Source organism: Sus scrofa, chromosome 1, assembly GCF_054392235.1.
Source record: "Sus scrofa isolate SSC_HxYL_T2T_F1_AM1 chromosome 1, Sscrofa_HxYL_maternal_Yorkshire_Landrace_v2.0, whole genome shotgun sequence".
Classification (NCBI taxonomy): Eukaryota; Metazoa; Chordata; class Mammalia; order Artiodactyla; family Suidae; genus Sus; species Sus scrofa.
The window spans coordinates 281,446,490-281,462,977 of NC_139383.1; the positions used below are offsets into that span (position 1 = coordinate 281,446,490).

Here is a 16,488-nt window from a genome sequence, read left to right on the forward strand (position 1 = left end):
CGTGAGCTGTGGTGTAGGTCGCAGAGGTGGCTCAGATCCCACATTGCTGTGGCTGTGGCGTAGACCTCCAGCTGCAGCTCCGATTCGACCCCAAGCTTGGGAACTTCTGTATGCCGCAGGTGTGGCCCTAAAAAGCAAAAAAAAAAAAAGTAAAATTAAATTAATGCCTATTGTAAAATTGAAAATGTGGCAGTTTTAGTACTTGCTACATTAATTTTATTAATTGCTGCATTAGTTTTTATTTATGTAGCAGTTAATAAAAACCATCCCTTCCCTCTACCAGGGATCCCACATAGAGAAGGCGGCCACAGCAGCAGTCTCATTGCCCCGGGGCGCCTTGATGTGGGGGGACCTGTGGCTCTAAATTTAACCCCATCCCTGCTCAGGGCCTCCAGGTGGCTCCCTGTTTCTCGTTACTGCCGATGGTGCTGCACCCAACAGCCTCCGACAGGGTTTGTAGCGCATCCTTGATTATGTCTTAGGACCACTTCCCACAAAGAGGAGGTGCGGAAGCTAAGCCTGGACCCACTACCGTGGCTTTTCATCCGTAATGTGTTGGGGTCATTCTGAGACTGAGGGGCCTGGCAACGTGCATAAAAACGCCCAAAGTGGGAACAACCTGTGCATCCAGCAGCGGGGCTGTCACAGAGTGGGGCATGGAGAGCATCCAGGACGGGTGGTGGCGCATGTTTCCGTGGCAGCTGGATGGCTACGACGACCTCGCTGTCACCCCTTTAAGGGGAAGGACAAGGGGGTCGGGCGCCAGCTGTTGCCCCTTCCCCGGGGAACCGGGGTCCAGATGCTCCCGCTCTCTCCCCCCAGGCGCAGGTGATCTTCCTCAACTGCGGCCACGTCTGCTGCTGCCGGCAGTGCAGCCAGCGCCTGCGCACTTGCCCGCTGTGCCGCCAGGACATCGTCCAGGGCCTCTGCATCTACTCCAGCCGCTGAGCACCGGCCGCCGCCCCCGCAGGCCCAGGGCTTCAGCCCCCCGAGTCCTGGGCCCTTGTCCCCGCAGCCTGGGAGGGCACCCCAACCCTTGCTCTCCAAGCACGCCCGGGCCAGGCGGGGACAGCGGCGTTCCTGACCAGGGACGTAGCCGGTCTGAACACCGTGGAGGAGGACAGGACCCCTCGCCACACGAGGACAGGGTCTGGGTGGGGTGAGGCGGCTGTGCATCCATCTGAGCACAGGACCGAGGGTCCTGGCCACTGTGGCTCTGCCACTTCCCGGCCCCTCCAGCAGCCTCAGCGTCCTCATCAGGGGAACACTGGTTGGGGGGGGGGGTGCCTGGGGGGCGGGCAGGGGAGCACCATGGCCCGTCCTCAGGTTGACTGGCCAGACTGTGTTCAGTGGGGACCCTGGACCCCAGGCAGCATGGGCGCCCCCTTGCCTCCCTCTCTCCTGCTCCCGCTGCTCTCCAGATCTGCGCCTCCTCCCCTGACGCAGCTCACAGGCAGGTGCTGGGCTTTGCAAGCCCGAAGCAGGAAAGTTAATAAACCCACCTCCAGCCTGCTCCTTCCGCGTCATCACTGGGTCCTGGTGGAGCCCGGGAAGGGGGGTTGCGGCTCAGTGAGAAGGAAGTGCAGGCAGAATTAGCCGAACCTCCCTCGTTGCAGGTAGGGCCTCAGAAAAGAGAAGGGCCAGGACAGTCCTCAAAGCATGTGGTGCTGCATGGCTGCCCCCTGTGCTCAATCATCGTCAGCCCGGGACAGGGGCCCTGCAGCAGGGATGTGTGACACTGGCTTTGCAGCCCAGGAGCATGTGGCCTCCCAAAACCAGTGCCGCTCTGCGGTTGTTGACGGCACGTCCCAGGGGCTGAGCTCCTTGTACTTGCAGAGGAGCTGTACCTTTTTTTGTGCCTTTTCCAGCAGGTAGGTTTGGGCCAAGGGCAGCTTTTTCTTTGAGCTAAAAGGCAGGCCTGCTCTGGTGCCTGGGCTCTGCCTCAGCTCACGTGGAGCCTGGCCGGCCTTCCAGACTCATCTGTTCAATTAGGGACTTGATGAGGCCCTGACATAGGCTGGCAGCCACCAGGGGGCACTGAGTGCCCATCCCAGACTCTGTCTAAGAGCCAATGGGATGCGGGAGTCAGGTCCTGGGGTGGCAGGAAGAGCCTCAGATTGCCTGCCTCCGCGGGACTGCCAGGCCTGGACGTGGAAACAGCTTTGGATAAGAGCCCCTTGTGGCATGAGTCCTGCTTTCCAGGGCCCCTGGGGACTTCTGAGATGGCCCTCTCCACCCACCTTCCTGGGCCCTGCTTAGCTAAGAAGGGGAGACAGGGGCCTGAAGTGGGCAGGGCCGCTCTGTAGAGCACCGTGTCTGGTGGGGCGCCTTGAGTCCTCTCCAAGCGCCCCCTTTTATGGCCGAGGAGCCTGAGTTCAGTAACATACCAAGGACAACAGCGACGGCAGCTGAGCCCCTGCCCTTTCTCACCTCGGCCCTTGGTGATGAGCCTTCAGCCACCATCCCCAAGGGGACGGGCAGCCCTCCCACCCAGCAGGGGCGTGTTACACCCATGGGTGGGGTTGCCCCTGTACCCTGTAACCTCAGCCCAGGCTCCCCACCGTCCTGAGCCTCTTTTCACACCTGGGTGAAAGGTGATGGGGCACCCGCCACCTGGAGCCTCAGTGAGGCTCTGTCCTGCACATGATGGGCCCGGCCCATGGTAAGTGCTTGGAGATGCCAGGGGTCTTAACACTGGCACCACTGTTTGCACCCACCGTGAGCCCACCTGCTGTGGGCACTACAGGGCCACATGGTCATAAAGTAGTTGACGTCCCTCCTGGCCTCACCCTGCACGAACCTGGCTGAGGCCAGTCACCTCTGCACTCCTTGTCCCTTCTCTCCAAGCCTCAGTTTCCTCCTCAGTAAAATGGGAGAAAGGAACTCTGACCACACACCTCGAGGCTCTCGGTCGAGTGACGAGCCCCAGAAGCCAGGCTCCTGCGCAGGTACCCCCTGCCCGCACCACACATGGGCCATCAGCTTTAAATAAAGCATTTATTGATTAGTAGAAGCTTAAACAGTTTGCATCATATTTTCAATACAATATCTGGGAGGGATGACTGGAAAACCCCAAAAGAAGGCACTAGAAGAGAGCATTTTAAGACGGAATGTGTTGGTAGAAGAGATTAGTGAGGCATTGAGATTAGGGCTGGGGGGCACCAGGAGGGGTCCCTGAGCACCAGCCAGCGCCGCGTGTCCTGTCCAAGACCCTGGCCCAGGAAGCAGAGGAGGTGGAGGAGGCGGGGCTGGGGCTGGGGGGTGGGGGTGAGGATGGCACGCTGAAGAAGTCGGCCCCCACCCTGCCTGCCCTCCCCTCCAGCAGCAGGGGAGGGGGTCTGGGAATGGCCTTGGCTTGACCCTCACCCTCAGGACCAAGAAGCTGAGGAAGGGGACAGCCAGGCCCCACGTGACTCACAAGGACATCTGGAGAGTCCCGGAGTTGTCAGGGGACTTGGAGACTCGGTGACAGCAGGGCCCACATCCCAGCCTGACCCAGATGCTCACGGTGCCCATCCCTCTGCCCCTCGCAGGCCCCACTGGCTCCCTCGGAGGACAGCACGTACCCTACAAGTGGCCTGCAGAAGACAGAATCCATCCCACCAAGCCCTGCCGCTGAGCAACGTGCCCGCTCGGCCCCAGCACGGGGGACGAGGGGCTCCCAGCAGTGCAGGGGGGTCGGCAAAGGCTCGGCTTCCAGCAACACTCCATCTGCCACCTCTCCCACATGCCCAGCAGCACCCCTGCAGAGGCCGCCCCCTCCTTCCCTCAGACACATCCTCTCCCCAGACCAGCACGTTCCAGGCCTTTCTGTTCCCTCCCCAGGGCCATGGCCCCATCCCCCTCCACTAGGCAGCCCTCCCCCTGCAGCCCCCCTCCTTGCACCTCCCCTCACCCGGGGTGGGACAGCAAGGCTGGTGTCCACTCCGAAACTGGCCTCTGGGGCCCAGCCGGGAGGAACGGGGCCGGGGAGGGGCCCCAAGGCTCCCTCTTCGTGGCTCCAGTGAGCCCCGGGGGGAGGGGGAGGGGGCCACGGCAGATCTGCTCTCACCAACCTCTTTCCAAGGACAGCAGGACCCACGAGGAAAACCGGCCCCAGAGGAAGGACAGGGAGGGGGACTCAGGGGGCTAGGGCCACGGACACTCACCAGCCCCCTCAGCTGTGCCCACCCCCCAGCACAGAGAGGAAAGCCGAGATCATCCCACAGAAGCGAAAACAGAGCAACCAAGTGCGACCAAACCCAATAAAGTGACTCCGGTGGGCCCGCCCCTCCCCAGCCCCAGAGGTGCCACACCAGCCCTGCCCCACCTCTGTCCGGAAGGCACAGACCCCAGCTCAGGGCCAAGGGCCTGCCAGTGCCTCGGGCGGGTGGCCCGTGTGCCGTGTCCAATAGAAGCTCGGGGTTGACTGGCCTAGAACTCAGTCTGCACCCCAGCGCTGTCCTCGGTGGTGGTGTGGATGGGGGGGCGGCCGCCGGGGCTGGACACCTGCTCCCCGGTCTCCTGGTCGCTGGGCTTGGGAGCCTCAAGGTCCACAGCCTTTCCAGGCGGGAGCTGCCGGAGGGGTGAGCTGGGCGGCGAGGTGGCCCCAGGGGCCACCACCGGCTGGGGGGTCTCCTGGGCGGGGGCCCCGTTGAGTAGGGGACTGGCCAGCGGGGGGCTCTCAGCCCGCAGATCCTGGGCCAGCAGGCCACGGAGCTCGGTGACACTGTCCGGCGATGCAGGTGATAGTGGCTCGGGGACAGCCTCGAAGGGCAGCCCTGCCTCCTCGTCCTGGACCACGGACACCACCTGCTTGGCACGCCGTCGCTTTTCTGAGAGGGCTGCATCTGGGACGCCGGGGCTGCCGGTGTGCCCGCCGCTGTCACCACTGCCACCGTACTCCTCGCCCCAGTCGATGGGCGCGCCCTCGGCCAGCAGGTGCAGGTTGGGGTCGCTGTTGTGCATGACCACGCTGTCCCGGTACAGGTTGTGCTTCCTCTGAACGGCGGCCTCCTTCACCGCTGGGGACAGAAGTAGGGCCGTGTCAGGACATTCACCGCGGGGCTGACAGCAGCCTATGCTGTGCCCACGTGTGACCCGCAGCTTCCCCAAGAGGCCTCCCACGGCGGGGAGGGGAGTGCTGTGACGGGGACGAGACCTATTTCAGGCCTCGAGGCTGGGAAGCAGGGTCATTCGTCTGACACCCCTGCGATGCCAAGGATCCATAGAGCAACGAAAGTGCAGGGATGCGATGCGACTGCACCGGTGATGGGCAAGCCTCAGTGTCTCTGAAGCTCAGCTGACCCCACCAGGAAGACCTGGGCAGCCACCTCCACCGCCCCCCAGGGTGAGGAGGTCCCACAGGCAGCAGCCCCCACCACACCCCAGCCCGGCAGCCAGCCAGGGGATGGGGGCGGGGGCACGCGTACCCTGCAGGATGTCTTTCATGACCGTCTGCAGCACCACCTCCTCGTACGTGTTCTCCACCAGGATGAACCTGGCAAAGTCCTCGAAGATCAGCTCCTGGAACCTGGACAGCTCCTGCCAAGCGGGGCGGGCGTGGGGGTAGAGAGAGGGGCGTCAGGGCCGCTGGTCGGGCCCAGGGCTGGGGCGGGCCGGGAGGGCCAGTGGGGACGGGGCGCGCTCACCGACTTGCAGGTGGGCGCCAGCTTCTTGAGCAGGAACGGGATGGTGATCTGCAGCAGGGCCTCCCGGAAGAAGCGCTTCCGCACGGAGCTGCTGTCGTAGTCATATTTCTGCCGGGAAAGCGGGAAGCGGGGGCTCCGGGTCAGGGGGCTCCAGGGGGCCCCTGGCCTGACCCGGGCCTCTGTGTCCGCCTCGGCGCAGGGGGCAGGGCCAGGCTGGCGGCTCACCTTCAGCACGCGCTCCAGGATGCGCTGGATGGACTTGCACAGCTCCTCCTTGGTGGGCCCCTTCCCCAGCTCCTGGTGCAGGAGGGTCTCGAAGGTGTACACGGCGTTGTCCATTTGCTGCGGGCGCACCTCGGGGTAAGTAAGGGCCCCCGGGGAGGAGAGGGCACCTGCATTCTCTGTCGCCCGTTTACGCATGCCTTTGCTGAGTGTCTAGGGCACTGGGGCCAGTCCCCACCTCAGGGAAACAGGAAACAGAGCCCTGGGCCCTGCGGGAAGGGGCTTAGGGAATAAGGAGGGCTTCCGGGAGGAAGGGGTCTCTGAGACCCAAAAAATGAGTCCGAATTAGCCCGGTGGACAGGACAGGTGTCCAAACAGATTGTAGGGCACAGCCAAGAGACCAGGGCAGGAGAGAGCACACGGGGGCCGGGCAGGGCTGGGGAGGAAGGCCGCAGGGACATGGGGACCTGGGAAAAGCAGGGTGAGGAGGGTCAGTGGGCTGAGCAGGGCGAGGAGGGGGAGGAGGGTGAGGAGGGGGTGAGCGGGGTGAGCAGGGGTGAGGAGGAGTGAGCAGGGGTGAGGAGGGTGAGGAGGGGTGAGCGGGGTGAGGAGGGGTGGGGGGGAGGGAGGAGGGGGAGGGGTGAGGAGGTGGGAGCAGGAGGAGGGTGAGCAGGGGTGAGTGGGATGGGGGGAGCAGGGGTGAGGAGGGGGGAGGGGCGAGGAGGGGTGAGGGATGAGGAGGGATGAGGAGAGGGGAGCAGGGGAGCACACCGGGCCCACCTCACGCATGTGGATCTGGGCTCGCTGCTTGAACACAGACGTGCTGGACACGTCAAAACGCTGCTGCAGCCCGTCGAGCCGCAGCGGCTCCATCTTCTCATAGCAGCTCTGCATCTTGAGAGGGTGGTACGCCAGCTGGGACAGCTTCTCCATGTACTGCAGGGAGCCAGGGGTTCATGAGCTGAGCTGGGGCCACTGGAGTGGCCAGGCAGCCCCCGGGCCCTCAGGGTTCAGGCCCTGGGGCTGGCACTGGCACCAGGGAAAGCCATCCTTCCCTGCCCATATGGGCAAGTGCTGGGGGGGAACCAGGGACAGGCAGGAGGGGTGGGGTCCAGCAGCACAGCGCCTGGAGAGAGGTCAGCCTGGATGCTGGGTGACCTCAGGCAAGTCGATCACCCCCTCTTAGCCTTAGTTTCCTCTGCCTCCAAATTAGGAGATGGTTTTCATGATGTCTAAGGTCCTTTCTTCTCCTTTGCTTTTTTTTTTTTTCTTTTTAGGGCCGAGGCATATGGAGGTTCCCAGGCTAGGGGTCAAATCGGAGCTGTAGCTGCCAGCCTACACCACAGCCATAGCAACGCAGGATCCGAGCCTCGTCTGCCACCTACACCACAGCTCATGGCAACGCCGGATCCTTAACCCACCGAGTGAGGCCGGGGATCGAACCCACATCCTCATGGATACTGTCAGGTTTTTCACCACTGAGCCACAACAGGAACTCCCTACGGTTCTTTCTGATCCTCAAATTCTTGCCATTGTCTGAGGTTACAGGATGAATTCTGTCGGAACCTGACAACTGGGTGGGGCTCCAGGCAGCTGATGCCCCCAGTGTGGGGTCTGTGAAGGCTGTTCACCCCAAAAACCAGAGAAGTGAGGGGGGCTGGCTCCAGGGCCGGTGCACGAAACACGCTCTCGCCCGGCCCTTGGTCTCCCACAGGCCCTCTGTCCACAGGTTGTGCCCAGGAGGGGAGGGGCCCGTCCCATCACAGTGAGCGCCGGACGGGGCCTGACCTGCCCCAGCCCCCGGCGCCCGGCTCACCTCGCCCAGCTTGTCGATGCCACCCTCGTTGATGACATTCAGGTTCATGTCGGTGACCTCCTTGAAGAAGACATCCCGCACCTCAGTGAAGCCCTGGCTGGTGGGCACCATCAGGGCCTCCAGGATGGACGGGATGTAGGGCTGGACGTGGTTCCGGACACACACCTCCGCCTTGGGGAGGATGGAGGCTGCACCCGGGGAGCTGGTTAGCGGACGGATCCCCCCGCAGCCACTCCCACCACCCCAGACCCCCGAGGCCAGAGGCCCCCTGTGTATTATCCTTGAAAGAAAACCGCTGGTGACAACATGAGCCAACTGTGGCTTCTCGAGGTTACAGCTGACGATGCAGCATCAGTAACTGGGCGCTGAGACCCTGACGGTCTTGAAACCGTGATGGCAAGAAACTCAGGAAACCTCCCATCTCAAGGTTGCCAGTCCTTCTGCTTAACTAGAGGAAGAAGAACACTCGCCTTAGGGGGTCTTGCTCCTTTGTTTGGGGAAAAAAAAAAAAAAAAAAAGAGTTCCTGTCATGGCGCAGTGGTTAATGAATCTGACTAGGAACCAAGGGGTTGTGGGTTCGATCCCTGGCCTTGCTCAGTGGGTTAAGGATCTAGCGTTGCCACGAGCTGTGGTGTAGGTTGCAGACGCGGCTTGGATCCCGCGTTGCTGAGGCTCTGGTGTAGGCCTGAGGCTACAGCTCCAATTTGACCCCTAGCCTGGGAACCTCTATCTGCCGTGAGTGCGGCCCTAGAAAAGGCAAAAAGACAAAAAAAAAAAAAAAAAAAAAAAGAAAGAAAGAAAAGAAAAACACTTCAGGGGTCTCCATGAGCCCCTGGGTTCTGCAAACCCTGAGCCAGAGCCTGCTCTGCGATGCGTGGCCTGGCACGGCAGCACTGTGTGCAAGGCTGCTCCCCTGTGGGCAGGGACCATCTCCAGGCACGGGGGGTGGACGTCCCTCCCTCTCCCTGCCCGGCTGCCCGGGTAACGGTGTTTGCTCCCCACATAAATGTCCATACATGTGGCCAGCGTGTGATGGGCGACAACTCACCAAAAGGGGCCCAGCAGGCTCGGAACAGAAAGGAGCCTCCAGGGAGCGGAAGTCAGGCTTGGCTGAAGGGGAATCAAAGTCAAGCTGCTGTCGCTAAAATGACACGTGGTGAATCTGACCAAAGACCCGCAGGCCTGGACCTCCTCGACGCCGTTTAGATCATCGAGACCCGGGTTTACGGAAACAACAGCCACCAAATAACCCCTAGGGCTTGGAGGAACAATGGCTCAGATTCGATACTGGTTCTTACTTTTTTTTTCTCCTCTTTTGGCTGCCCGGCAGCATATGGCGTTCCCTGGGCCAGGGATCAGATCTGAGCCACAACTGTGACCTTCGCAGCAGCTGCGGCAACGCCAGGTCCTTTAACCCACTGCACCTGGCTTGGAATCGAACCCACCGCCTGTGCTGCTGCAGCTGGATTCTTAACCCACTGTGCCACAGCGGGAACAGCTCTATTTTGGTTTCTAAAACATAATCGAAGGATCAGGTCATTGCTGGGAAAGGTCTCCGTTCCCCTGAAATAGGCCAGAGGGACGCCCTGGCCCCGGTGGGCCCGTGGGCCCAGCATGTCCATGCGGGGATGACAAGCCTGGCAGGTGGCCTGCCCGCCTACCTCGGATCTTGCTGGCCAGGTGCTCCTTGGAGGTGATGATCTGGTCCATGTCGGTGCGGATGACCGCCTCCATGGCCGGCCGGGCCAGCTGCAGCTTGGACAGCACGGCCTCAAAGCGCGCCTTGGCCTGCTCGTACACCATGCGGTACACGGCGTCCGAGATCTGCGGGCAGGGCGCCGGTGTCAGCGCCAGGCTGAGGGGGCCGGGCCGCGGCAGGGTCCCCACCCGGCTCCCCCGCCCACCCACCTGGATCCACTGTCGCTGCCGTTCCTGCGGCTTCCCCTTCAGCCGGGGGGCAAGCTCTGCCTTCAGCTCAGGACCCAGCTCCTCCATGACCAGGTTGCTCAGGATCTACGACCGGGAGGCACAGGCCAGGCAGGGGTCAGAACACATCCAGCCGGTGTGCCCTGCTCCACGTTCCAGCAAACTCGGCCACGTGAGCCCCCGCTGCCCTGTGCCCCACGTCTCCACTGCCCTCTCTCCTGAGCATCATCTGCGTAGATCCCAGCCCATCTGCACGGGTGTCCTGTGGGATCCTGTAGGGGCCCTGCCTCAGGACCTTTGCACATGCTGCCTCCCAGTCTGGAATGCCACTCCCCGGCCTCCTTGCCTGCACATGGAAGTGTGTGTGTTTACTTGTCAAATACAGACGTTCTTCTGCTAGACAGAGAGCTCCCTGAGGGCTGGGGCTGCATCCCTCTTACAGTGAAACCCTAGCACCTAGGTCAGAGTAGGTGCTCAGTTAATGCCTGAACAAAATAACAAGTAGTCCCCCTGCGTGACCCACCTTAGCCTCCACCCGTCTGAATCTGGGCTTGATGCCTCAGTTTTGTCCAAACCTGTAGCGAGGGCACCAGAGCCTGGCCTGTGTGCTCGGTGCCACCCCCAACCCCCACCCAGGCCCTGGGCTGCCTTCCGCAGCCTCCCCCGCCCCCCAGCCCCAGCCTCACCTGCACCTCGTTCCCACACAGCATCTCCCAGGTGCCGTACAGCTCCTTCGACTGGCGGTACATGCGGATGGCGTCCGTGAACGCGGGGCCCTCCACCTTGGAGTCCTCGGGGATCCCTGCCCAGGAGGGGGATGGAGAGAGGAGGTTGGCAGGATGCCTTGGTGGCTGCCACCAAGACCAACGCGTTGACTGCTCCAAACTGCCCACACTGCTCTCGTAGCAACAGTGACAAGAGTAATTGCAATGACAGTAAGAGTGATAATAACCCACCACCAGCAGCACGTCCACCTCCTTCACATGCTCCTTATCTGCTTAAATCCTCCCAGCCACCCCAGACGTGGACACTGTCATTTACTTGGCTTTTCCAGATGAAGAAACAAGCTCCACGGTCAGGCCACTGCTGAGGGGCCCGGGCAGCAAGTGGCAGAGCCAGGACTAGAAGCCACCCCAGCCAGCATGGCGGAGAGGGTACCAGAGGCCCCCAGAGGCTCTCCTTCCATCAGGGGGCCCGACGGGAAACCTTCTCAGCTCTGCAGGCCAGACGATCGTCCTGGCTACTCAACCTGCTGTCACAGCCGGAGAACGGCCACACGGTGTGAGCGAATGAGCCAATCAAGCTGGCCCTGGCTCCATTTGGTTCACTGGCCACAGTTTGCCAGGCCTTGTTGCAGATCACTGAACCCACGGGGCCTCAGTTTTCCTTCCTGAACAGTGGGAACAAAGACCAGCCTGGCCCCTCACACCCACTGTGTGGCTCCAGGGACCACGGTATAAACTGCAAGGCCAGGGCCCAGGAGCCGCCGGCCCCGGCGGGCACCGCGGCGCACAGACTGAGTGACCCACGGCGCCGAACGGCCCCCGCAGCCCTTGGTCTGCCTTGCTCGCCGCTGTGCATCCAGGGCCTTAAACTACCATCTCTCTACTTTTGTCCTCACTGGTGGCGGTGGTGGCCCAGGTGAGTTTGCCCACCACCCCCGCCCCAGTGAGGGGGCCGGGCCGATGCACGAGGGCGTGGACCTCCAGACTGGCTGCAGGAAGTTGGGAAATCCTACTTCGGGAAGAACGTGGTTAAACACTCAGAGCTGGGCAGCGGGCGGCCGCCCTGGCTGCGTGCCTCCGACCGCTGTGTCCCTGGAGCCAAGGGCAGGGGAACAGCAGCCTGTGCCTCCGTTACCCCGGCTCCCACTGTGGTGACCAGAGCTGAGTCACCCCCACAGAGAAAAAGCCCCTCTCCGGCCTGGGGAGGACCCCCTCGCCCTTCCCCACCCGGCCGAGCGCAGGAACCACTGCCTGTCGGGCTGGAAGGGAGCTTAGCCCCGCGCCTGCTGGGCAGCTCCCTGGCTGGGGTGGGGGCGTCAAGGGTGTCTCGCCCTGTGTCTCAGGGACCTGCGATGAGGAGGGCGTGACGGGGCAGAGCAGGGTGTCCCAGCTGGGCAGGGGAGGAACCCCCTCGGGCTTAAGGAGGGGCAGTGTCTCCCCCAGACTGGGTTTCGCTGGGAAACCTCAGGCTGTGCGGTACCTGCAACCCCCGCATCAAGGCATTGACATGCTGCGGACAGCAGGCCAGGGGGGCCGGCCAGGGGCCGCCTCCCCGGTGGCAGAAGGCGAGGCAGGGGCTGGGCCGCAGGAAGGAGGCCACCGATGTGCCGCCCCTGTCTGCCTGGGCCTGGCTGTCAGGGAGCGAGCTGTGTGCTGCCACCTCCTGTGCTGATGTCCCCACCCCAGGACCTCAGAACGTGACCGGGTCTGGAGACAGAGACTTGAAGAGGCAAGTACGTTCAAAGAAGGGGCCCGGCCTGGTCCCCAATCCACTCTGACGGGTGTCCCCATGAGACGAAGAAATCCAGACACGGAGGGGCGCACGCGAGGGTCCTGGGTGAGGCAGGGAGAGGTGGCTGCCCGCCAGCCCGGGGAGGGGGGAGGCGGGAGGCCCCGGAGGAAAAGGAACCTGCACACACCTCAGTTGTGGGCTTCCAGCCTCCAGAGCTGCGCTAAAATAAACCTCTGTGGTTTAAGCCACCCGGTCCGTGGTCCTTTTAACGGCAGCCCGAGGAGACTAGGAGCCCAGCCCTGGCTGAGACCCCCACACACATCCTTTTCTCTGCTTCTCAAAAGGGCTCTGCGAGGGGCTGCTGTCCTCAGCCCCGCTGCTCCCGACGACGAGGCAAAGTCACTGGCACGCGGCCAGGGAATGGCAGCTCCAGGGCCCGAACCCGGGAGCAGCCGACTCAAGCGAGTCCGAGAGACTTCCTGCCTGTGGGGTCCTCGGGGTCGCGGTGAGAAAGGAACTGCATTCCTCAGTCCTGGGCAGCAGGCAGAGGGGGCGGCGGTCAGACAGGAAGGGGCCGTGACCTCTGCACCCCGGGCCCACCCGGAGGGCTCAGCTCGCCACCCCCAGCTGCTCCGGGAATGCAGGATGCGAGGGGAGCCCTGGACCAACTGGCGTCCACCCAGCTTGGCCTTCTTCCCCACCCCACCCCCCCCCACTTCCTGGCAGCCCCCAGAGTGAGCAATTCCAGGCTCCAGATTCCAGGCCCAGCCTCCGAGGAAGCAGAGGACTTTCCCACAGTCCTCAGGGCGGAGGAAGAGGCTCCTCTCAAACCTTCCTGCCACAGGACGCCCCCTTTCCCCATCCCAGCAGCCCTCCCTGGCCTCCCCTCCTGCCCGCAGCGCCCACACCCACGGCCTCCAGCTGAGCGCCTGCTCTGTGCCAGGCACAGGGCCAGGAGCACTCCCGAATCAGCTCATTCATTCCTCTCAGTAATCCCGCAAAGTTTGTCATGCCTGACCCTCCATGGGGCACCCAAAGGTGGCTCTCTCCCACCTGGTCTGTCCCCATCCCACCCTCCTGGCCTGGGGTCACTCATTAGCCTTGGAAACCTGGAAAGGGTGGAGCTGGGCCAGAAAAGAGAAAAGAGGGAGGGGGAGGAGGAGGGGAGAAGGAGGGGGGGAAAAAGAGGAGGGAGGGGGGAGGAGAGGGAGGGGAGGAGGAGGGGGAAGGGAGGGTACCCCAGGACAGGCAGCTTGAGCCCAAATGGCCTCAGCCCAGCCCTGGCCCCTCAGCCCCTGGGGACCTGGGAACAGGAGGCTCTTTGTGGGCAGCAGGGGTTGGCCTGACTGAAGACCGGGCTCCTCCCGCCTGGCAGGTTCCATCGGGGCAGAGGCGACCCTAGAGAGTGGAGGGGGACAGGTGGGGTGAGCCACGTTACCGTGTGGCGCGCCTCCAGGCGTGGGTGCCCACAGTGTCTGCCCACCACGGTGGGGAGCCTTGCCAGGCATGGAGACAGGGGCTGGGGCGGGGGGGGGGGGGGGGGGGGGGGGAGGTGGCTGCCTCTCTCTGCTGCCCCGAGGCCAAGTCACCAGGAAGGAAGTTCAGCCAGGACAGAACTGTTCCTCCCTCAAGGGCAGAAAGACCCCAGTGCCCCACCCTCCCACTGAGACAATCCTTTTTGATCAAACTCCTTAGAGCCCTCCAGGGCCCTCCAGGGCCCTCCGGAGCTGACCCCAGGGCCCCCCCAGCCCCATTTCCGGTCACCCCCTCCCCACTTCATGGCATTTCCTCCTCTAAACTGCTCCCACCCGGGGGCCCTCTGTCTGGAACACCCCTGCCTCGGCTCTAGGACTATTCATCCTCCAGGTCTCAGCTGAACGCCGCCTCCACCTCTGCCTCCTCAAGGAAAGCGGCCTGATCAACCCCTCCCCACACACAGGACCAGCCACCCAGGACACGCACGCCCTCCAGGCTCTGAGGGACTCATCGCCCAGCCCCCAGGACAGTGGTGACTCGTCACCCCCTGGTGTCCTCATCTGTTTAACATGTGTTTTCCCCACCAGGCGGCCAGCAGCAGCGTGGGAGCAAGAACCGTGTCTTGCTGTCTTTGTGCATCCTCCGTGCCCAGACCTGGGCCTGGCTCTGAGTAGACGTTAAAATGTTTGTTGAATGACCACTACGAAAAACAGTATGGAGGACCTCAGAAAACTAAACATAGAACCACCATACAACCCAGCAGTCCCACTCTGGGGCATATATCCAGACCACACTTTCCTGGAAAAAGACACATGCACCCGTATGTTCACTGCAGCACTACTGGCAACAGCCAAGACATGGAAACAACCGTTATGTCCACTGACAGATGAATGGATGAAGAAGCTGTGGTACATACTACACAGTGGAATACTACTCAGCCATAAAAACAAAATAATGCCATTTGCAACAACATGGATGGAACTAGAGACTCTCATACTAAGTGAAATAAGTCAGAAAGAGAAAGGCAAACACCACATGAGATCACTTATATCTGGAATCTAATATATGACACAAATGAACTTTTCCACAGAAAAGAAACTCACGGACTTGGAGAACAGACTGGTGGTTGCCAAGGGGGAGGGAGTGGGATGGACTGGGAGTCTGGGGTTGACAGATGCAAACTATTGCCTTTGGAGTGAATAAGCAAAGAGATCCTGCTGTGTAGCACTGGGAACTATATCTAGTCACTTGTGATGGAGCATGATGGAGGATAATGTGAGAAAAAGAACGTATATGTGTATATGTGACTGGGTCACTTTGCTGTACCATAGAAAATTGACAGAACACTATAAACCAGCTATAATGGAAAAATAAAAATCATTTTAAAAAAGTTCATTGAATGAATGAGTGAGGTGGAAGGGACCTCACTTTACAGACGAGAACAATGAGGCCCCGAGGGAGGAAAGGAACTTTCTAGACTACTGTACAGGTTGGTGGTAAGAAGAGAAACAATACCATAAGAAAATCTTTGGCATGCATTGACTGGATTCTCACTGTGAATCCTCCCAAGCCCTCTTAGACACAGGAGAGGTTATTAACCCGTTTTACAGCGGCTCCAAGAGGTAAGCTGGCCTCCTAAGGTCATGCTGCTAGAAAGCGGCAGAATCAGAATGTAACAACCACATCCCTCTGAAAATAAGTTCCCCCAATTTTTTTCCTGAGTATCCCAGAACAGTTTCCATCAAGGAAGAAAGGGAAGTTTTCTTTGCCCAGAAGGAAAATGGGAACAGCTCATAGAGCAGGGGGGCCACCCCACACGCAGCCACTAGGTGTCACCCTTGAGTGCATAATCCGGGAACCACACGCCCCGCTCACCGTTGTTGCAGTGCCGGACGCAGTCCTGCAGGACAGCCTGCCACTTGTCCTGCTCGGCTTCTGTCATCATGCAGAAGTAGTAGTGACGGGCAGAGGGATGCCAGAGGATGAGCGGGAACTGCGTGGGGCACTTGAGGATCGGGGTGTTGCCCGATTTTGACGTGGTCCCTGTGGAGACAGCATCTGCTGAGCGGCCGCCCTCTGTGGCTTCCCTCCGCCGCCGCACGCCCAGCAGCGGACCCCTTGCCTCTCTCTGAGGGGCAGGCTCAGGCCCAGGGAGGGCTGTCCTGTCCTAGGGGGACCAGCAAGTCAGTGGGGAGGCTGCTTCCTCCTTTCTCGTCCACAGCCTGGATGAAGGAATGTCAGGCTCCCCCGCATCACTTCTTACAGCCGGTAAAGCATCGCTCTCCCTGGGGTCAGGTTCTACCTCCGCGCATGAGGCACAAATAACACAGGGTCAGGACCCTCAGGGTCAAAGGCCGAGCATTATCTTCTTGGGTTTCCCTTCAAATGTCAGCTGCGGAGGCCAAAGTGTGACTTAAATGTCCAGGCAGGGAGGGAGGCAAGGGGGGGGTGGGGGATAGAAAGTAAATAAAAGGGGGGGGGGGTCTCTGTTTTGTCTGCACGGATATTTGCGATCCAGCGAGATAAGTGGTCCTGGGCTGTGACTGTTAATAGCAGGACAATGGCAGTTCTTCTTTGGGGCCTGGCTCTGGGTCCCTGTGCTGGGCTCAGCACCCACAGCATCCTGTGGGGTCTACACAGCACCCCGAGGTCAGCCCTCTCAGTGCAGAGGCTGGAATCCAGGAAAGCCAGATCCCAGCTGAGCCCTCAACCAAGTCTCGCACAAGGGGTACAAGCTGCCGCCCCGCCTCCTCGGTCTCCCTGGGCTGGTCTGAAGGGCGGATGTGATCCTGCAAAGGCTTCTGGGAGTCTCAGATCAGGTGGGGTAGGAGAGCTGGGAGGGCTCCTCGTAAATGCAGGGTTGACCTGGCAGTTTACAAAGCAGGCACCTGGATCACCTTCTCCCAGGGCCCCGGGGAAAGGAGTGGACAGAGGGAGATCTGCCTAAACAGCTGTGATCGC

At 61.4% G+C, this 16,488-nt stretch overlaps 2 protein-coding genes and 1 long non-coding RNA gene across 16 annotated transcripts in view; 2 read left to right on the forward strand and 1 right to left on the reverse strand.

The window, feature by feature from the left end:
* LRSAM1 (leucine rich repeat and sterile alpha motif containing 1) overlaps positions 1-1,513 on the forward strand; it is a 43,884-nt gene extending 42,371 nt beyond the window's left edge. For all 9 annotated transcript variants that reach the window (XM_084996908.1, XM_005660441.4, XM_084996884.1 and 6 more), the window contains one exon: positions 823-1,513. In XM_084996908.1, coding sequence (XP_084853034.1) covers positions 823-948 — 126 coding nt within the window. In that variant the 3' untranslated portion in view covers positions 949-1,513. The remainder of the gene's footprint in view (positions 1-822) is intronic.
* A 1,470-nt stretch (positions 1,514-2,983) lies between these two features.
* Positions 2,984-16,488, reverse strand: part of NIBAN2 (niban apoptosis regulator 2) — a 55,711-nt gene continuing 42,206 nt past the window's right edge. For 3 of the 5 annotated variants that reach the window (XM_021069245.2, XM_084996857.1, XM_084996867.1), the window contains 10 exons: positions 15,403-15,570; positions 10,281-10,396; positions 9,577-9,681; positions 9,330-9,492; positions 7,669-7,856; positions 6,633-6,788; positions 5,856-5,972; positions 5,631-5,738; positions 5,412-5,523; positions 2,984-5,003 (listed from right to left, as the gene is read on the reverse strand). In XM_021069245.2, the coding sequence (XP_020924904.1) occupies positions 4,414-5,003; positions 5,412-5,523; positions 5,631-5,738; positions 5,856-5,972; positions 6,633-6,788; positions 7,669-7,856; positions 9,330-9,492; positions 9,577-9,681; positions 10,281-10,396; positions 15,403-15,570 (1,823 nt within the window). In that variant the 3' untranslated portion in view covers positions 2,984-4,413. The remainder of the gene's footprint in view (positions 5,004-5,411; positions 5,524-5,630; positions 5,739-5,855; positions 5,973-6,632; positions 6,789-7,668; positions 7,857-9,329; positions 9,493-9,576; positions 9,682-10,280; positions 10,397-15,402; positions 15,571-16,488) is intronic. The other 2 variants (XR_014827868.1, XR_014827853.1) reach the window with 1 other exon arrangement.
* LOC146407283 (uncharacterized) lies at positions 4,668-8,198 on the forward strand. 2 transcript variants are annotated; one of them, XR_014827943.1, is made up of 3 exons: positions 4,668-5,329; positions 5,830-5,990; positions 7,582-8,198. It is a non-coding gene; the product is annotated as an uncharacterized LOC146407283 (long non-coding RNA). The 2 variants fall into 2 exon arrangements; XR_014827944.1 differs by lacking the exon at positions 4,668-5,329 and adding an exon at positions 5,473-5,547.